Here is a 22,162-nt window from a genome sequence, read left to right as displayed (position 1 = left end):
GCAGAAAGAAACCAATTTTCAGTGTACTCAACTATAGCTCTAGTTTGATTAATCATCAAACTTAATCTTCCACAGATAAGCCAGTCAAAGTGAGGAACCAAAAGAATTGAAACACAATCCAACAGAAAACTAAATACTTGAAATTCTTAGATCTTCAAAGTTGGTCTGCCTTGGAAATTCAAAGTTTATTGTTTTGAACCCCCATCAATTGGACAGTCATACAAGCTTGAGAAATGTGTGCCACAAAAAACATATTACAGCAAGCAGATTAATGTGAAGTCTAAAAGAAGCAAGCACACCTTAGGTAGCAGCATCCACCTCTTTCTTTTGCTAGACCAAAATCAATAAACATAGCCTGTACAATAAGGTAACAGATGAAGAACAAGAGCAGGAAGTCTCACATCAAAAAGTAACCTCAAACACTTCAACCAAGAGATATTCATTACCTTGGCATGACCAATGTGTAGATACCCATTTGGCTCCGGTGGAAAGCGTGTAAATACTTTCCCTCCGGTTGCTTTTAAATGTTTTTCAAGTATTTCCCTTGAATTGCAAGCTCTCAGCACAGGGCGATCACTGAAAAATACTTCAGTATGCACCTGAAGTTCCACAAGATAGATGCACTCTTCAAGAAGTATTCATACACAAAAGGCAGAAATGCAGATTGGAAGAAAATTGATGTATAATATGATTTACACATAAGCTTTAGTTTGGTTTGGAATACTCATATCTTCTAGAGTTGATTCATACATGTGCTTGTATATAGGGTAAAGCTGGAAACTTCAAAGATATGGAAATGGCATGGCCCTTCCATTAGTAAGGTTTAGACAAGCCACGAGATAATTCACAGGCTTCTTGGTGTTATTATGCTTTACTCATATGTCCTATTTTCTGAAACAACCTAATTTCCCTGCTCTTCTTTTCCTGCCTCTACTTTCCATGTTATCCCCAAACTGTTGGGACTAACTTGCATGGACAATGTCACAAGTCGCACAAATTGGTACCAATCTTGGCCACTTATAATGGAGACCAGTCCTTGAGTATACAAGATTCCAGGAGAATGTATGACTTTTTTGGGATGTGAAGAGAATTTTAGATGCTTTCAGAGTATTCTAGATCATTTTTAGAAGTCTCTGGAGTATTATAGATGATACTAGAAGATTCTAAAATTCTTGAGATTTCTGGAGGCCTCTAAAAAATTCCACAGAAATGTAGGGATATCGTAGATACTTCTAAACTTCTCTAGGAGGTTGTATAAATATCTTAAAATGTGTCATTGGATCATTGACATATTGCAGAATCCCCACCCACACATTCCTTCCATGGGAGCTTATAGATAGAGGAAAGCATCCAAGTAGGTGAGATATTGTTGAATGCAATAAATGGAATCCTTTCAAAAATACTCTTGAGTGTTCTTTTGTCATTTTCCTCATTGTTCTCTTAATCTAACACCTACAGATTGAGGGAGTATGGTTAAACTTAGGCATTTTCTAGAAGGAAATAGAAAGCTTAAGTGTTGCACGGGTGCTTGAAGATTAAACCCATGGCAGATAGTAAGAAAGCTAAGGTTAAGATGGTGCTACACCTACATGGATGTGGGTCCTCTCCCACGGAAAGAATTCTTGGGTAAGTTTGTGACACCTCTCATTGATCCAATTACAGATTTTAAGATATAACAAACCTCCTAGAGAAGCGTAAAAGGATCTACAATATCTCTACACTTCTCTAGAATCTTCTAGAGGCCCCTACTAATCTCAAAATTTTAGAATCTTCTAGTACTATCAGAATACTTCAGAAACTTCTAGAATGATCCGGAATACTCCAACAAGCATCTAAAATTCTTCAAGAATTTTTTCATATTCAAGGAGTGATCTCCATTATAAGTAGTCCATATCCGTACCAATTTGTGTAACTCAAGATAAATGAGCCAGTGAAACAACTAGAAAATGAAGCACGCAATGGGGGGCCATAATAACAGTAACCAATTTAGCTAAGGACTGGTTTAGTTGCACTTCATTTTTAGTTTTTGTTTTCATTTTCAAATTTTGAAAAAAAAAAAAAAAAAACATAAAAAAATGTTCAATTATCAATGTTTGTTTCAAAAAATTTCCAACATTGAGAAGATTTTTAAAAATTTTGACAATTTGACTCGAGTTTGAGCGATAGGAGATCAGTGAAGTCTTGGTGATCTATCGACTAGAAGATTTAGAACAATTAGGTTTCAAATTCAAAGTGTAATTTTCTTAGTTTTTTGGGGTCTAATTGTAATATCCCAATGTCGGTTAGTTTCATTGGGGTGTCTTCCCTTTCTATAAATAAGAGGGCAAGGGGAAGTTGATAGGATCAATGGGAGTTCTCAATTTCATTTGTGATCGAGTGTTGTGTCGTTCTTGAGAAAAGAGAGGCTAGTGATAAGAATTTAGTCTTATGTATTCTTGAGAAAACGAGGGTTTTGTACTCGGGGATATAGATGAGGGAGAGGAGTTGATGTACTAATCAATTTCCTATTGAATAAAGATTGTTCTGTGGGTGTTGGACTACTGGATGTAGGTTTGCCTAAGGGCATTCCAAACCAGGATAATCTCAATCTCTTTTGTGGTTTAATCTTTTTCATTTATTGTTCTTGTATATTCTTCTGTTATATAACTGATAGTACTTACTATCTTTCTAATTCCGTGAGTGTGTAAGGATTTGTGTGGAGTATTCTTCTCGTTTGTTTCTGGTTTGTAAGTCCTAACAAGTAACAACAACAATGGTGTGTTCACTCAGTTTATGTTTTCAATTTTTTTGTTCATCTCCTTCCCCCCCATCTTGTTGGTGACACTAGGGCCAGCCACTCATTCTGGCATCTTCTCAATCACCAGCGACCACCATGGAAGTCACCAATGAGTAAGGAGACACCAGCAAGGGAGGATCTGAGATCTAGAGAGGAGACACCAATCACCATTCATGGTTCACTGCAGAGAAGAAGCTCTATCACTGCCAAATTTACTAGAAAAGAGGGGGCCAGTCATTGCCAGCCACTGGAGAGAAGTGACACTGATCAAAGATGATCAGTGCAAGAACCATCTCACCAACCTCCATGGAAGTCGATGAGACTCCTAGAGATCTGATCTGGGAGTCTCCAGCAGCCAAGGGAGTCGTCAACGATAGAGAACAATGAAGGAGTCGCTGGCAACAGTGAGGAAGAAAATAAAATACAGAAATGAATATGAGTACGAAGTTGTCAAAACAATACATTAAATTTTCATTTGTTTAAATGAAAATGAAAACTGAACACAGAAAATTAAAAATGAAGACTGACAACTGAAAATAGAAAGCAAACTACAAAGCATACTTGAACTTGCACTAACTATAAGACATTGTTTAGCATAATTACCAAACTAAGGTAGCAGAAGGGTCATGACCCTAGGAGCAATAGAGGGGCAATATTGTAATAGGGTTATGTTAAGCCTCCGGTGCTGCGGACCTACCAAAGGCGCTACAAGAATCAAAGGCAGGATGGTGACACAGCTGGATGGTGTAACAGCCAGCATGTGCGCCAAGGGTAAAGTGGGAACTTGGCTGGTTTGTGTAACAAACAAGCATGTTTATCCAAATGCGGTTATGGAGGGGGGATAACAACCTATAAATAGGGATTAGAAGAGAGAGAAAGACGTGAAGAATTTTGAGTAGAATTGCAAGAGAGATCTGGGCCTCTCGAATGCCCATTCTTGTTTTATGTTTACATTTTTTTCTTGTAATTTGGAGTTGAAATATCAACAGTGACTATCCTAATTCATTGAAATCCTATCTGCTATATTGAATCACATCAATTTTGGTATCAAAGCATCACCGATCCTAATGGTGAACCTGACTGACCGAGTGGGTGAATTGGAAGGGAGGATGGAAGGCATGCAAAGGGGTGTTGATGCCATGAGAGGAGAGGTTCAATCGGTGGAGAAGAGTGTACCGAGCTTGCTGGAACAGTTCGCTTGGATGAGAACGAGATGGGAAGAGCAAGAGAGGGAGAGGAAGAACAACGAGAAGCTAGGAGGCCAGCCTCCAGAATTCGCTCAGGATTCGGAAGCAACACCAGAAATCGGGGTGTGGCGAGTGGAAGCAGGGGGTTTCGAGGGGAGATGGCATCTGGAGATCCGAGGCCGATAGCTGGAGATGCCCCTTTTCGAAGGTGAAGACCCCAACGGCTGGATATTCTGAGCCGATAGATACTTTGCAGTGAATGGGCTGACTGAATAAGAGAAGATGGACACGACAGCGTTGTGCTTGGAGGGTGTTGCACTCTTGTGGTTTCAATGGGAGGAGAAGCGGCGAAGGGTTGTGAGCTGGGAGGACTTCAAGTTCCCGATAAGGAACCACTTCCGACCCACCAAAGAAGGCTCAATCGAATAGCGTTTTCTCACCCTCCGGCATAAAGGAACTGTCAAGGAGTACCGCCAATGCTTCAAGGCATTGGCATCGCCCCTTGAAAACCTGTCAGAAGCCATGCTAGAGGGGCATTTCATCAATGAATTGCAACCTGATATCAAGGCCGAGTTGAGGGTGTTGAGACTGGGGGGCTTAGAGCAAATGATGGACTTACCCCAACGAATTGAAGAGCGGAATCGGGTGGTCCGAGGTGGTGCGAGTGGTTCAAGGTCGAACAAGGGACAGTCCATGCTGAACCCAGCTCTAACTTATCAGCGAGGGGGAATTCTACCACCCTCCCAGCAGCCCCAAAAACAAACGACGGTCAGTCCTATTCCCTATCGACCATAAGCCATGGGGAGAGGGAACAACCCACCTTCAAGCAGCTTAGCGAAGCTAAGTGGAAGGCAAAAAGAGATAAGGGCCTATGCTTTAGGTGCGATGAGAAGTATACTATAGGCCATAAGTGCCGAAACAAGGAGCTGCAAGTGCTTATGATATATGATGAAGAGTTAGAAGAGGAGGTAGATGGGGGAGAAACGTTGGAAGAAATCGCAAGAGAGCCTGGGCAAAGTGGGGAGGTCATTGAGCTCTCCATGAATTCGGTAGTTGGATTAACCACACCACAAACTATGAAGCTCCAAGGAGACATAGAGGGGCAGCCAGTGGTGGTGTTCATCGACGAAGCAGCCACCCACAACTTCATTGCAACAGATTTGGTGTTGTCATGAACCCTAGGTTCATGACGGGCGTTTGGAGGGATCCAAGAGGCTTAGGATTAGGGACAGAAAGTTTAAGGGATATTTGGACAGAAATGGGGGAAGGATGTACAGAGAAACGAGGGAGAGATAGAAGAACAGAAGAGAGAGAAAGAAGAACGAGAGAGGAAGAATGGTAGAGAGAAGAAATTAGAATTTCAATTCCATAATTTTTCAACATACCCCAACAAACCAATAGCAGTAGCCTTATATAGGCATTACAAGCTCAATAGTGGCCTAGCACATGCACCCCATGTGCTTCTAAAATATCTCCTAACTATTATTATAATACTATTTCTATATTGCCCTTTAATTATTACTTGGGTCATGACAATTCCACCCTCCTTGAGAGAGTTCTTGTCCCCAAGAACTTACAACAATTTAGCCATTGTTCCTCAACCAATACCGACTCTCTCTAGCTTGGTTGTTTTTTCTTTTATCATTTCCTTTCTAGGTCGCTTCTTCTTTATTCTTGGATACTCCTCAGCTGAAACAAAAATGATAATCAGTGCAATCAAAGCTGTATCTTCCTCCAAGGAGCGGCATACGATTTCCCGTGGGTTGGTGATAGCTATCCAATTAAGATAGCTTGTACCCATAGATTGAGGATCCAATATGATGCCAAATCCAGTCAATATATCCTCATCTAGTGCCTTCATTGAATTTAACTGCTTCTGGTCATAGGCAACAGCTGAAACTTGCAATCCTTCAACCTTCAATTGATGTTGCTCCTCAACCTCAAAATTTACAGCAACATTGTGGCCCATTTTAGGATCAGTTCTACACACCTTCACAACATTGGAAGATATTTCAGCTACAAGTAAGCCATCTTCATAGTAGTTCTCATCATCAATCTGATTTGTAGACTGATTCTCAACACAATTTTTAGCTTCTTTCTCTTGCAAAATTTGGCCTAAACTGATGTCTTTATAACCTCTCTTTGCTCCTTCAGAATCATTAGTTACCCTTGACAAGTTTTCTTCAATTCCAGCCAATGGTTCTTTAGTCCCAACATGATTTATCACTTGTTTAATAACTAAATTTTCATCCACCTGAGGAGAGAAATTTCCAACATTAAGCTTGGTAGCTTGCAGATCTCTATCAACTGATCCAGGCTTCCCATCTGGTTTAAAATCATCAGGCAACTCATCATTTCAGTTGGATGGGGCAGAATTTTCACTGCGATATTCACCATGCTCTTGGTTCCTCCTTTCCTTCATTTCTGATTCATGCTCCAACTCTTCCATAAAATGATCAATGCTCCTTGCTTCCTTGTTTGCTCTTTCTCTCAGCTTCTCCTCCTGCTGCTCTATTTTTAGGAATTTCTCTTTTGTTAAAACTTTCGTGATAATCATCAAAGTATTCCGCTGGAAAGTTGTAATGATACTTCTTAATCAGTATCATTGCAAACCTCCTGTAGCTTCTTGCGGAACATTCGACCGAATTCCTTGCACTCTTCATGTATTACACTTCTTGTTTCCTTGTCAACTTGACTGATCCCCTTCTTTTGTTCCTTGTTGCTGCCAACTGAAAATGCGGCCTTCTTTAGCTACCATTGAGGCTCCATTCCAACTGAAAAGGAAGCTTTCTTCTGCTACAATTGAAGGCTCATCTGCTCCATGTATGCACTGCATCCCCTAGCTTCACGAGTAGGACAACTCGAAGGCTAATAAACAAGAGCTTTGTACATCCTAAATCCCTCACTTCTCTTCCGTATGTACCTCTCAACAGTCACCCTGAAGCTGATCCAAGAAGTGGCAAATTGCAGTCTGTGTTCTGCTTCGGAGTCAGTCTTATTTTAGGGTTGGAATAAATTGCACGTTACAACAACTTGATCAGCCTTCAAGAGTCACATAGGGCGACCAAATATTCTGTCTCGCTTGCTGCAATAATACCCAATATTTGCCGGAATCACCGTCGGAAACACCGACCTGCTGCGCCTTCTAGTTCGCAATCACCTAGCCTCGAATCCAGTTCTGCTCTAAATTGGCTCTCCATAATGATCGAAATCTCCTTCTGATCAAGGTGGAAGGCTCGTTGTAACACCCAGACCTATTCTGCCACTTTCGTCTCACTCAATCCAAATCAAACAGTTGAACCCCCACAGAAATTAATGGCGACTCTTCTCAACCCAATCACCATCCAAGGCTCCCAGCCCAATTGCGATAACTTCTGATTCCAAAATCACCAGAACTCACTCCCGAGAGCCAATCTCATGCTTCTCCTTCAAATCTGAGCCAGCACTCCCTTCCTTGTGCATCGGAATCAATTCCGAGATTCCATGGTCGTGGGGTCACAAGCTCAGTTTAGCCTCCAAACAAATGGTTCCAAATCCACTGAATCTACTTCGGCGTTTGGAAGGGCCAATCACAATGGATTCCACGGCCAAAACTCTTTTGGTCCAATTTGGCTATAATTTCTGACCAACCTAAAGGAATTGACTCCTTACTGCAATCTTAATGATTGGTCGAGGACCACCAGAATTAGCTTATCTTTCCCTTAGGTTCGAATTCACCAACCCTGCTCGTTAACTAGTTAATAGGATTTGACAAAATTTAAGCGCTTTACTTGGATCGTTTCTGGAAGTTGGTTTATTCAATTGTTAGAACTCCGATTCTGTTGGATTAACCAAGTCACTGGAATCGTCTGGGCTGAGTCGCCTTTTATGCAATGACTTGGATCCAGCCTCTCGGGAATAATCGCCACAATTCACCCTGATCTGCTATGTGACTCCGTCAAGTCGGAATCAACAAAATCATCTCTATCCTCCTCGATCTGGGGCCTTAATCACCTGAATTAATTTCATCGATCTTCAACTCAAATCAAACCCACAACCAAGGATGGATACTCTGATACCATTTGTTATGAACCTAGGGTTCATGACGGGCTGAAATTGGTATTCGGAGGGATCCAAGAAGCTTAGGATTAGGGACATAAAGTTTAGAGGGATATTTGGACAGAAATGGGAAAAGGATGTAGATAGAAATGAGGGAGAGATAGAAGAACAGAAGAGAGGGGAGGAAGAATGGTAGAGAGAAGAAATTCGAATTTCAATTCCATAATTATTTAGCATACCCCAACAAACCAAGCCTTATATAGGCATTACAAGCTCAATAGCAGCCTAGCACATGCACCCCATGTGCTTCTAAAATATCTCCTAACTATTATTATAATATTATTTCTATATTGCCCTTTAATTACTACTTGGGTCATGATAGGTGTAGTTGTTGGGCCTGTAGAGGACGGAAATAGCGGGGTATGCGGTGATCATGGGGACCAGGGTGGCAGTACAAGGGGCGGGAATTTGCAAGGGGGTGAAGCTTACCCTCCACAACTTACAAATTGTGGAAGATTTTTTGCCCCTAGAGTTGGGTAGTTCTGATGTAATCCTTGAGATGAAGTGGCTGGCAGCAGTGGGGAAGATGAGAGTGGATTGGAAGGCTTTAACTATGAAGTTTCAGGTTAGGGGATTGGCCGTGACCTTGTAAGGAGATCCCGGCTTGAGCAAAAGCTTGGTATCCTTGAAGGCTATGATGAAGGCCTTCAAGGAGAATGCAGAAGGAATGTTGCTTGAACTAGGAATGATGGCAACTGAATTCAATGAAAGTCAGGTAGAGATTCTGTTGTTCCTAAAAGAGGTGTTAGTTGAGTTTGAGGAGGTGTTCACAACACCAGAGGGGCTGCCTCATTCCAAAAAAAAAGATCATGCAATCAACCTACTTTCAGGCATAGTATCGGTCAGTGTGCGGCCCTATCGTTCCCTTACCTACAGAAAAATGAGATCGAAAAGATGGTAAGAGAGATGCTGACCGCGGGGATTATACAACCTAGTTCCAGCCCTTTTTCTAGTCCAGTCTTGCTTGTCAAGAAGAAGGATGGAGGGTGGCGTTTTTGTGTGGATTATAAGGCTTTGAATAAGGTGACTGTGCCCGACAAGTTTCCAATTCCAGTGATCGAGGAGTTGTTGGATGAGCTTCATGGGGTCACGGTTTTTTTCAAACTCGATCTTAAATCTGGGTATCATCAAATTCGCGTTAAGGCTGAGGATATTCCGAAGATCGCCTTCAAGACACATGAAGGCCATTACGAGTTCCTCGTCATGCCTTTTGGATTGACGAATGCACCAGCCACATTTCAGTCACTAATGAACGACATTTTCAGGAAGCAATTGAGGCGTTTTGTGTTAGTATTTTTTGATGACATATTGGTTTTCAGCAGGGATTTTGAACACCATGCACAACATTTATGTTGTGTCCTGGAGGTGCTGGCAGCTAACCAACTATTTGCAAATAGGAAGAAGTGCTTGTTTGGACAGCTGGAAATTGAATATTTGGGCCACATCATATCGCAATAAGGGGTTTCAGCTGATTGTAGCAAGGTACAAGCTATGATACATTGGCCCACTCCTACCACGTTGAAGGAATTGTGAGGTTTTATTGGGCTCAAGGGATATTATAGGCGATTTGTTAAGGATTATGGCAAGTTGGCATGGCCTCTCATGGAGCGACTACGAAAGAACATTTTTTTTTGGGATGAGGCAGCCGAGCAAGCTTTCCAACGGCTTAAGGCTGCCATGGTGTCGCTACCTGTTTTAGCTTTGCCTGATTTTGGCAAGCCATTTGTGGTTGAAATGGATGCATCAGGACAAGGTATGGGGCAGTTTTAATGCAAGATCACAGACCTATTGCTTATTTCAGTCATACCTTTAATCAATTAGGAAGGAGGGAATCAGTTTATGAGCGAGAATTGATGGCCATTGTGTTTGCGGTGCAAAAGTGGAGGCAGTACTTGTTGGGAAATAAGTTTGTGATCCGGACCGACCAAAACAGCCTCAAATTTCTGATTGAGCAAAGGTTGGTGAGTCCAGAATATCAGAAATGGATGGTTAAATTAATGGGATTTCAGTTCGAAATAAAATATCGCCCCAGATTAGAAAATAAGGCAGCAGATGGCATGTCCCGTATCAGCCACTCTGTTGCCCTATTAGCCTTAACAATCCCTATGGTGCTCCAGCTTGATCAATTGGCTCGGGAAGTAGAAGAAAATGAGTGGTTGCAAAGGGTTGTCAAGGATCCCTAGCTTGATCCTTCCTCTAGACCCAATTTCCAATTGGTGGACAGCCACCTCCTCTACAAGGGTAGGTTGTACCTACCAAAGGGCTCTTCTCTCATTTCTCTGCTATTACATGAGGGGCATGATGGGGATGTGGGAGGACACTCGGGATTTTTTAAAACCTACAAGAGGATTGCAGCTAATGTATATTGGCCGGGAATGAATCGAGACATCCACCGGTATGCGAGTAATTGTGCTGTTTGCCAACAAAACAAAGTGCTAGCCCTAAACCTGGAGGGCTCTTGCAGCCCCTTACCATCCCAAATCAAATTTGGGATGACATTGCTATGGACTTCATTGAAGGCTTACCAAGGTCGGGCAAAATGGATTCTATTTAGGTGGTGGTGGATAGACTCAGTAAGTATGGGCATTTTATTGGGCTTAAGCATCCTTTTACAACAGGAGAGGTGGCAGGGATTTTCATCAAGGAAGTTGTGAGGCTTTTCATGGTTTACCACGATCCATTGTATCCGATAGGGACAAGATTTTCATGAGCAGATTTTGGGAGGAATTGTTTCGCCTCCAAGGCACCGAGCTCCACCGCAGCACAGCTTACCATCCACAAACGAATGGTCAAACGAAGGTGCTTAATAGGACCTTGGAAACACACCTTCGCTGTTTTCCTTCCTCTAAACCTAAAGCTTGGTACATGTGGCTACCTTGGGCTAAACTATGGTACAACACTTCATACCACACAGCCTCGAGAATGACACCATTATAGGTAGTGTATGGGCGAGAACCACCAGCAATATTGAGGGTTGAAAGGGGATCCACTCCTATTTCGGTGGTTGAGCAATAGCTGGTCAAAAGAGATCACATTTTGGAGGAACTTAAGGCACAGCTACTACAAGCCCAAGCGATAATGAAAAAAGGGGCAGATATGAAAAGAAGAGCAGCGAAGTATAAGGTAGGGGACTTAGTTTACTTGAAACTAAGACCCTATCGTAGAAAAACATTGGCTGGTCGTTCAAATGAGAAATTGGCTCCTAGATCTATGGTCCATTTGTAGTTGAAAAAGAAATAGGGCCTGTAGCCTACAAGTTAAAGCTGCCATCACACTGCAACATTCACCCCGTCTTCTATGTGTCCCAACTACGTGAAGCCAAGGGTGCATTGCAAGCCATTGTGGAGATTCCCAGTCAACTAAGTGCAGATTTGGAGAAGCTAGTCGAACTAGAGGCGGTGTTGGGGGTCCGACCAGGAACAGGAAGTAATTTACGTGGATTGGATGTTCTAGTTCAATGGAAGGGGTTACCGCCTTTGGAAGCTACTTGGGAGCCCTATAGCTTAATTCAATAGCAATTTCCCACTTTCCACCTTGAGGACAAAGTTAAAGTTGGGGAGGGGAGTAATATTAGGCCTCTGGGTGCTGCGGACCTACCAAAGGCGCTACAAGAATCAAAGGTAAGATGGTGACACAGCTGGATGGCGTAACAGCCAGCATGTGCGCTACGGGTAGAGTGGGAACTTGGCTGGTTTGTGTAACAAACCAACATATGCATAACCAAATGCGGTTATGGAAGGGGGATAACAACCTATAAATAGGGATTAGAAGAGAGAGAAAGGGGTGAACAATTTTGAGTAGAATTGCAGGAGAGATCTGGGCCTCTCGAATGCCCATTCTTATTCTTTGTTTACATTTTTTTCTTATAATTTGGAGTTAAAATACTAACAGTGACTATCCTAATTCATTGGAATCCTATTTACTATCTTGAATCACATCAGGTTACAATAGTTTGTTAGGAGATATTTGTAATTTGTTAGGAGTACATGGGTGTTGTTACGAGTTCAGTTAGTAGCCAGCTATGCCTATAAAAGGGCTATTTGTAAGAGGAAAGGATATTATGTGAAATGATATTGAAATCCTTTCATTCTAATTCTCTCTATCCCTCCTCGGTTCTCTCTGATTTCTCCCTCCCTTTCTACTAGTTTCTCTCCCTTTTTTCAATTCTCTCATTCCAATTTCCCCCCTAATTCCAGTCTCAACTCTAGATAACCCTAGGAATGTGACAATTGATATCAGGGCCAATCGTTCCTCGACTGTAAATTCAATCGTTCTCTGGAAGTTGTAATTGAGCTAGTTGATTTTTGGCTATTAATTTCCATCCCCGATACAACAAAGCAAAGTCTGGCGACATCTGTTAACAGGAACAGAGCCAATCAAAGAAGAATCTAAGATCTGACAATTGGTCTCGATGGTGAAGCAAGTGATCACGAGCAATTACGTTGATCCAATTTTGAAGATATCAGAATCCAATTGTATAGACGAAGCTAAGCAAAGCAGTTCTTGGCTTGAATTTTGAAGGCAAACTCGGATACTCCATCTATCCAGTACACAGATTTTGATACTGAAGTCCGAGACCAGGTTGCCGCAGTAACAGTGTAAGTATTCAGACAGCATTGCACTAAGTATTTGGAGAGAATACCTAAGAGCTTGCTAGGAGATTCTCCACAGCTAAATAGGAGTGTTGTCAAACTTTTGTCTTGGTTGGGCTCTTTGCATCTTCAATCATCGGGAAGAACTCAATCTTATAGAAGCGACTATAAATAGGTTACAAACAGTAGGACTAAGGTTCTGTGTAGTTGCAGAGCAGGACCTTCCTAGGCTGCAAAGTGCCCTTCTTGTTGATAGGCTTACACGAAAGGCACTTGATGAATTGTCAGAGCTCTTCAGCTATTTAAGAGAGTGGAAAAGTGAGAACCATGTGTTTGTTGATGACCTAATGCCACCAACTAAGGGATATCATAGTGATTTGCTTTTTCAGATATATTTAAGGAAGGAGAATAATCTTGCATCAATTGTGGAAGGGACAATACTTACTATTGGTGGTCGCTATGACTACCTACTTCATCAAATATGGACTAGTGATTACCAATCAATTCCTCCAGGTACTGTTGGGGTCAGCCTTACCCTGGAGATAACAATTCAGCATTCTCTTGTGGATATTAGACCATTTACATATGATGGAAGTACTAGTGTACTAGTTTGCGCTAGAGGAGTTGGCTTACTGGAAGAATGCATGGAACTAATCGTCAAGTTGTGGGAGCAGAACATTAGGGTTGAATAGAGGAACTGCCATGCAGTTGGGAACATGTTGAAAGAAAAGGTTGTTGCCAGACTAATTGTTGCTACCATGCACTGGCATAGTTCATGTATGAAGATCCACGACATTGCAGGGATTTACAAATCAATGGGAAAAAAGAGCCTTCGCATGGAGATCTGCAAAGACAACATTTTACAAGTGCAAGAAAAGCAAAAGAGAAGGAGCACAAAAGCAAATAGGAATGGGCCTAGAAGGAGAAAGAGAGATTAAACAGACAGTGAGAATGGGAATTGAATGAAGAAGTAGCAGCTCAGAGGTAATAAGTTTCTTGAGGACAATAAATCTCTCAAGAGAGGGGAATTGTCATGACCCTAGGAGCAATAGAGAGGCAATATTGTAATAGGGTTCAATAACTTGTTAGGAGATATTTTGTAATCTGTTAGGAGTACATGGGTGCTGTTATGAGTTCAGTTAACAGCCAATTATGTCTATAAAATGGCTATTTGTAAGAGGATGGGATATTATGTGAAATGATATTGAAATCCTTTTGTTCTAATTCTCTCTATCCCTCAGTTTTCTCTACTTTCTCCCTCCCTTTCTACTAATTTCTCTCCCTCCTTTCAATTCTCTCGTTCTGATATCCCCCCTGCTTCCAATCTCAACCCTAGGTAACCCTAAGAATGTGACAAAAAGTTCAAGTGTTTTGGCCACATATCAGCTGCCGCCATACAGCTTCCAATGGTTCCCAACATCCCCCCCCCCAAAAAAAAAAAAGCAAATACTAAGTTTATGAAACTTTTTTAATGTATTCTAAAGCAATCCACGACGACAGAAAAAAAAAAAAAAAAAAAAAAAAGAGGAACTTATGAAACAAATCACTAATAAACAGATATGAGGATCATCCAATTGGTTACCTTGTAATTTTCCTCTGGTGAAGGGAATATGGAAAATGGATTGAGCTCTTCCTCAGATGGCTTTGGCGGTGCATCCACAGGAATGCTATGCTCCTAGACATGAAATTTAAAAAAAAAATGAAAGAAAATTCTTAGATCCATCAGACAAGAAAACATGCGGTCAACAGAAGATATAAATACAGCTGTCTCACCTCAATCTTAACAGGCTTCTCTTTCTTCTTTTTAGGCTTTTCATCATCAGCAGCAGTCCTTTCACCAAGCAAAGAATATAAGTTTGTGTCTATGAGTTTCTGTTGCAGAAGACAACATGGGCAACAAAGACTGTCAAAATAAAGATTACTAAAAGTTTATTTGCCATCTGTTAAATATACATACATGTGCAAAGTAGTACCTTAACAATCTTTGGATCAGCCCAAGGCTGCCTCTTTCGCACATGACCAAATAGCTCTCCTACTAAAAAAGATTAAAATTGAACTGTTGATTAGAACAGGATAAGATATTAAAATTGAACTGTTGATTAGACCAGGATAAGATATTAAAATTGAACTGTTGATTAGAACAGGATAAGATTATAAGGGAACATTATAACAAAAACAAAACATATCAAGTCTTAATCCCACTAGATGGAGTCAACTACATAAATTTTAGCTCACCATTATCTCTATATATGGTCATATTTTTTGTAAGGCCTGATAACTTATATCCTACCTAAGAATTTTCCACAAACTTTTTCTTGGTCTTCCTCTTACCTCTTTTGCTAAAAAACTTCTTCCATTACATCCATTCTCCTCATATGAAAGGTGGAGGTACAAGGTCCACACCCACATAATTGAACAAAAATTGTCATTTCTAAACCAAAAGGCAAGCATACAAAGTTCAGCACCCACTCTATCTCAGTTTCAGTATACTTGGAAGATATTTTTAGTTGTTGCAGTATATATAAAAAAGAAATGCCTTAAAGAGGCAAACCTTGTAGAAAAAGCACACCCTATAAAAAAGTGAGCAAGATATAAGGAGTTCCAGTCAGAAATTAAGTAAAATAGAAGAGGACAACAAAAAGGAGTGCCATCCTCAGCGAAATATATGAAGTAGAAATCATGAGACTCTTCAACTGAAAAACAAAAGTCTCTACGTTTTCAAGAACTCTCTTTATTTCTCTCCCACCAAATACACAACCATGTGCATATACAAAATGGTCATCAACATAGACCATTTTGTTATAGGGAGGTAACTCCTTCAAGATTCAAAAAACTACTGAGGTTCGAATTACTTGTAACAAACCCAAGATCAGAGACATAAATCTCCAAACCTCCTACTAACTTGGCAAAGCAAAAGAAGATAATCCATGAACTCACTACTAAATATAAAAAATAATCACAAACCTTAATCCCGCTAAGTAGGGTTGCCATATGAATTCTAGACCTCCAACCATTTCTACACGTGACCATAAGCTTTGTTAAGGTCATTATATCATATGTAAGTTTAATAGTTTCCCACCAAAATTTTTGGTCATCCTCTCCCTCATTTGTTGCAAGCTTCCTTCATTTTATCCACTCACCTCACAAGTGCGTCCACTGGCCTTCTCTCATGTTCAAATCATCTTAATCATAACCCCTACATCTTATCTTCAATAGGCTTCACTTCAACATTATTAAATATGATCGCGTGTCTTATTTGTCTTTTCTTGTATGGATGCATGTCAATTGTAACATTCTTATCTCAACTACCCTCATGTTGGCTCTTAATTGCACAACATTCCAAGTCATACAACTAAAACAGCCTTATAGCTGTCTCAATACAACTTCCCTTTTAGCTGTAAAGGGATTTTACAATCACATAAGCCATAAAGTGTTGAATATGCTATTACTGATTTACTGTTGAAAAAATAGCATTAATCTAATTCCATATTCCTATGGTTTCTCAAATTATCAATAGTCAAGACAGCTCTGAGAATAGCCATCCACATAAAGAAAGCAACGCTAGAGGAATTCTTGTTCTCCACATAGCTTTTCATGGAAAGTATTAATAGCCCTTCTAACAAAGAGCACCATAAAGAATGAACAACAAAGGTCACCCTCCATGATGGGCTCCATACCATCCAACCTCTGCCTACGTTGTCATAAGATAGCATTGGAGTATGTTATGAAAAGTTGGTAATAAGAAAATTTCTTAATCTTGAAATTTATGGATAAAGCCCAAGGATCACACTACTGTACTAAAAGTTATAGAAAAAACAATCCAACATCACAGTTTCTTTATTAATAGCCACATTATGAAGGCCAATAAAAACACCACGCAAAGGGCTTTGATTTCACCACCTATCTTGGCCAAAACTAACCATACTCCCAATCGCCACCCTTGAATGAATAAACTGATTAAACACACCCAAGACTCATAACAGCCTCCATAAACCAACCCTGCCAGGGGGAGGCTCCGCACTATCTCCTACCCCTATCACTCCTATATTTCAATGCAGACCACTCTCCTTAGCAAACTTTATAGTTCTAAGGCGGAACTCCTTAGCCTCATTCCCAAAAAAGCCTAATTAAAAAGGCCCAAGCTTCTCATCCTAGCCCAACCCCTCTCCTAAGGATTCATGACTATGAAGAATCTAAGTCATGAATCACAAAACAAACTAAGATGACCCCAAAAATGTAAAATGTATGTCACCAAACCAAATCAGGAAATTCAAATGCCATAATTTAGTAAATAACATTTCTTTTCTTCACATAGCGAATAAAATAGAATGGAAAACAACCTCAGAGAAAGAGAGAGAGATACCAACCATTTGTTCGATAGCGTAGCTCTAGAATTACATTCTTCTGCTCTTCAAAAAGCTCAGCAACAATGCGCTCAACATCTTCTATGGAGACCTCCACTCCTGTTTGCAAATGCAAATGTGAATTTCCAAAACTCTACAAGAAGGAATGGGAAGATGGAACCAGGACACTAGGCATGCACCATGTGTCATGGTCAATGACAAAAAATGTAGCATCATGAAAGACAAACAAGTTAATCTACTTTATGCACACAAAGTATCACAAGTTATAAGACATTGAAGGAAAGGAAAAGAAAACAACTGGAATGGTCTGAGCTACATCCAATGCACATTATGTTCCAAACCTCAGGATTCACTCACATTTTAACTGCCCATACAAATAAACAGTTCACACCTTCACACCATAACTGGACACATCCCGTGCAAATGCTTAAAATAGGTGATATCATAGATTAAGTAATTAGATTCACCAACAATGCAAAAGAGTAGGGCTAGTCGCTTAACCAGCAAAACACCAGAATCGACTACCAAATGAAGGGAGGGAAGGAGTGATCAAGGCATAAAAAATTATGAACATAAATTTCAGAAGAAATTATATCATTTAGCCAATTAAACCACAGAATCATAAACCTACAAGCAGGAAGAGACCTAACTAAAATTGGTTTCTCGCATATGTGCCCATGGAACAGTTCATAAATTGGTAACAGTAATCAAATGTCACGACCCCAAGGATATACAAGGATATAATAGTAATTATGTATTAGATGTATTGTAGTAGGTTGTACCTTGTTGTGTTGTAGCTGTTGTACCTTTCAGTTGTTCTAATAACTGAAAGCCTAAAAAGCCTATAAATAGGCTAAAACCTAGAGGATTAGACAAAGTTGAATGATAATTGAAATCTATTCCTCCCTCAACTTCTCTAATCTCTCTCCCGATTCCCTCTGATTCTCTCTCTATCTTTGCTCTGTTTGAATCCTCCCTCATGTCTATCTGTTTCCCCCTACCTTTATGTTCTAATTCTCCCTCAGATTCTTCTCATTTCCTATCAAAACCCTAGCTCAAGCCTCAGTACATGGCATCAAAAAGCTAGTAAATTCTGAAAAAAAAGCATTGACTCTAACTTCTAGAACTACAGAGCTAGTTAGATTAATATCATCACAAGATATGGACTAAGATCAAATTTGTTCTATCATACCAACACCACAAGCCTCTTCAAACTCATTGATCTTAAAATTCTCTGAGCCAGTGGTGGCAAAAAAAGAAAAGGCAGCTTCTAGCTGGGCAGGAGTTTTAATCTGCAAGAGTATAAGAACACAAATAAATATCAGAACACCAAATTTGTTTTCTAATTTTATAGTTCCAACAGAAGGGCATTTTATCTGCAAATAAAAAAGGAACAGCTTGCTTAAATTGATTAATCATATTATCATTAATCTATTGGAGCACAAAATATTTACAAATAGATTGAAAATCAAGAACTTAGAGCAATTCTTTTCCAAACCTTTGATGAGACTATATATTGCAGCAGTGTTGGCCGATGCACAAGGGCATTTGCAGGGAACTTTGTAGCAACCTGTTGTCACAAGAATAGAATTAGCATTACATAGTAGCAAAAGTTTGACCAATTTCACTTGTTTTTCACAAGCAACAATTTCCAATAATATTATTAACTTTAGCTTTTCTTCCAAGGCTCTGGTAATGTCACTTCTTATGGGCATAAATACTAGGGAACTTGGGTGTGCGTGTGCATGCGGGCGTTAGAGGAGAACAATCTGAGCCAACACGTGTCTTTATGTCAGTTAAACTTACTGTGTAAAGAAGATTTCCAATAGTCCGATCACAGCCATCAGTTACAGCTGCCTAGAAAGAAAATCAAATCAAAACCGACAAGAATTGCAGACGAAGTATTTAAATGTGAAGTAGAGAAGAAAATACTTTAAAAAGAAAAAAAAAAGAACTGAATGGATATAACAAGAATAACCATAACAAGTAACGCTTTGTTTGATCATGGAATTTGCGGGTTGAAAAAGTACATAAAAACACATGAGAAGAAAAACGAAAGAATTGCAGCTAAATTTTGCAACTGCTTCGGTTGGATTAGAAAATAGAATGAAAAAGGGCAGATTTATGAAAATATCACTGTTTTGCTTGTTGCGAAGGTAGGTAAGAGAAATACTGAATCCTAAATTCCTCGTGCTGGTAATCCGGTCAATTCGAGCCGTAAACTTTTCTTTTGTTTGCTCGGGAACAGGAGTATGAACGTCGGGAAAGAGCAGTACCTCATGAATGACGTCAGTGAGATTGGCCGTGACCTTGTTGTTGGCGACGGTGTTCTTGGCGGTTCGCTCGTCCAAGCCGATCTTCAAGAACAGGTCCAGAGGCTGCTCGCCGTCGTTGCTGCGATTCTCATCTTTCAGCACCATTTTTCCTTCTCGTCCTAGGGCTTGGCTGAGATGGGAAGATGACGAAAGTGACACGAAACCCTAATGCGCCGCGAATAAAGAAATAGCTGTTTGTTTTTGAAGATTCCAAAGTCCAATCGAGAAAGAAAGATTCGTGGGTGGTCTGGCGGAAACGTTCAGACAGTGGTTTTCCAGGAATTTAATTGTATTTTCAAGGATGGACTTGGAAAGTAGAATTTGAGATTTTATTCATCAGGAGGATGCGTCGCCAACTTGCCATTTTATTTTACGGGAAAAATGTCTCCCATTTGCAAAGCGTTTTCAAGAAGTGTAGTATAATTCAGGTGCGAAAATGAAAATAAGAAGTAGATATAATATAAAATAAAAATAAAAAAATAATATTTTTTTAAAAAAATAAAAACATAGAGAAAATATATAAATAAAAAATATAAACATAAATTTTTAATATAAAATTATAAAATAATTATTTAATTTAAAAATAAACATAAATTTCATAATAGATTCAAACAAATTTTGAAAAAAAATAAAAATTTGTATTAGAGACAAAAGAAATTCCCACTTTAATCTCTTGGTGGAAGAAAATATGTTTTCAAATAAGAAATGCACTTTTGATATTTTTTTAATTTTACGAAACAACCCTAAAAGGTTTTTGAATTTGTAAAAATAGCACAAAAATGTGTTTTAGAATTTTGAAGACAGAAACGTTTTGGAGTCGTTTTGTAAAGTTTTCAAATTTGTAAAAATAGCCCAGAAATTTTTAAATTATGGGCTATAATTTAAAAATTTTCATGCATCATAGATTATAATTTAAAATTTTCTTAGTTGTTCAGCGCAAGTAGGAACAAGGAGACGATATCATTACTTGACAATATTATATTATATTTAAAAAATTAAAAGTGATAACTTAAAGCTTACAATATAATAATTTTATACCATCTTCCCAAAAATTATTAATTTTTGTGATAAAGTTATTGTTGCGATACAATAATAAATTTGTAGGTGTGAATGAGTCTTCATTTTCAAGAGACTTGTAAATTAAAAGACAATTAGAGGGGGTGGGTTGTCTATCGCATAAGTTTTCTGATACCTAAATCAATTATGTCAAAAATTAGAAAAGAAAGTAATATATTTTGTGTAGTATTCTTCTCATATCTAAAAAGAGAAATCACACTCTATTTACAGGGGGTTAGATAATAGATGGCAGAATCTTCACATCTTTTCAAATTAAAATTATCAATATTTATTTCGTTATTTAAAGCAAATACTTCAATTGTAGCATAGTCATCGAGAGTGCAGTCCCCTAAAAAAGCCCAATAAGATTCTCAAGGGAAATGCCTGCTTCCGTACAGGTATCCATGCTCAAAATGAGCCCTTTAAAAGGCCAAATCAAAAGCCAAGGTAAAAATGAAAATAAAATAAAATTAATAAAAAATGAGAGGGGAAAGCTGCGCAAGCAACAAGCAGGCTCCCTATAAATGGGGGGGGCATGCCCCTACGTAGGCCTTTTTTGGCAAGGGTACCAGCCTGTCGCAAGTTGCATGAGCGGCCATCCTTCCGTGCCTGCCCGCGGGCACGAGCCTTTCACGCCCATGGCCACATGGAAGAGTTTTGCCTTCCACAGCCTCCCGCATGTCGCGCCAGTCTTCCGCCAGCCTGCCACATCCGCGCACCACACCTGGGCCCCCAACCATCCGCACCCACTCTCCCTCAGCCTCGTGCCACTATCCCACAGCCGCAGCCTTGCGGCCACGCGGCCCAATCTCCTGCGACCTTAAGCCCATGCGTGCCCATGTCAGCCATCTGTGACCCATGCCAAGCCATGCCTCCCATATACTCTTACATGTCCTTCGGGAATGCCATGCCACTTGCCTCGCCACGTCACACACTCGGCCACATGCTCCTCCTTCGTGAGCACCCACAAATGACCTTCTTGGGCATCTGGGTAAACATTCGATCAAATCTTTAGTGATCACTTGGAGACCATCTGAGTCACTCGAAGACCCTTAAGATCTCACCCTTCATTGCTTCAAGATGATAAGGTTAGCCTTTGTAGAGTCTTCTTCCTCGTAGGACTTTTCTCAGGGAAGGGGGGTTTCGCACTTAGGTCTCTATATGCATGCCTAACCACCAGATATAGCGGTAGAGTCATACACTTCCTGCATTTATATTGATAAATTTATATTTTAATTTATGAAAAAAATAATTTTAAAAACTATATTTTTAATAAATTTGGTTTATTAATGATTTTCAAAACATTTTAAATTGAAAAACTTTATGCTCATATTCTTGTATATATTCCAAAATAGCCAAATATGGTTATCTATTAAATCAAGCATGATGAAAAGCTTGTGAGAAAATATTTTTGAAAATCAACCAAGTATAAAAAGCATTTTACAAAATTAATTGAGTGTTGTTTAGTATTGCTTTCAAGTTAATTGAGTATTAAAGTGATTCAATCGACTATTAACAAGTTCCTACTTGAGTATGCTATTGCAAAATCTATATTTCTTAAAGTCACAATCGAGTATGGCACTTTCTATAATTGAGTATTAATCTTTCAGCGCTCGAGTATGCTTTGGAGATTATTCAAGTATCTCTATAGCATTGAAATCTGAGCATATATTGAATCGAGGAAAGCATATATTCCAATCGACTAATGTACTTGAATTAATCGAATACCTATATGTGTTAGTCGAATGCTTTACACATCTCTTTGTTTTCTTTA

At 39.6% G+C, this 22,162-nt stretch overlaps 1 protein-coding gene across 2 annotated transcripts in view; it reads right to left on the bottom strand.

The window, feature by feature from the left end:
- Nucleotides 1-19,614, bottom strand: part of LOC127806312 (glutamine--tRNA ligase-like) — a 28,611-nt gene extending 8,997 nt beyond the window's left edge. Inside the window, exons 1-10 of one of the 2 annotated variants that reach the window (XM_052343530.1) lie at nucleotides 19,294-19,614; nucleotides 18,824-18,874; nucleotides 18,516-18,587; nucleotides 18,210-18,309; nucleotides 17,021-17,116; nucleotides 14,627-14,688; nucleotides 14,427-14,525; nucleotides 14,236-14,328; nucleotides 447-599; nucleotides 300-355 (exon numbers count right to left, since the gene is read on the bottom strand). In XM_052343530.1, the coding sequence (XP_052199490.1) occupies nucleotides 300-355; nucleotides 447-599; nucleotides 14,236-14,328; nucleotides 14,427-14,525; nucleotides 14,627-14,688; nucleotides 17,021-17,116; nucleotides 18,210-18,309; nucleotides 18,516-18,587; nucleotides 18,824-18,874; nucleotides 19,294-19,437 (926 nt within the window). In that variant the 5' untranslated portion in view covers nucleotides 19,438-19,614. The remainder of the gene's footprint in view (nucleotides 1-299; nucleotides 356-446; nucleotides 600-14,235; nucleotides 14,329-14,426; nucleotides 14,526-14,626; nucleotides 14,689-17,020; nucleotides 17,117-18,209; nucleotides 18,310-18,515; nucleotides 18,588-18,823; nucleotides 18,875-19,293) is intronic. The other variant, XM_052343529.1, reaches the window with a different exon arrangement.
- Between the last annotated feature and the right edge of the window lie 2,548 nt (nucleotides 19,615-22,162).

Source organism: Diospyros lotus, chromosome 7, assembly GCF_014633365.1.
Source record: "Diospyros lotus cultivar Yz01 chromosome 7, ASM1463336v1, whole genome shotgun sequence".
NCBI classification, from domain to species: Eukaryota; Viridiplantae; Streptophyta; class Magnoliopsida; order Ericales; family Ebenaceae; genus Diospyros; species Diospyros lotus.
Note: the sequence above shows the minus strand (reverse complement) of the source record. Positions and strands in the feature narration are given on the sequence as shown.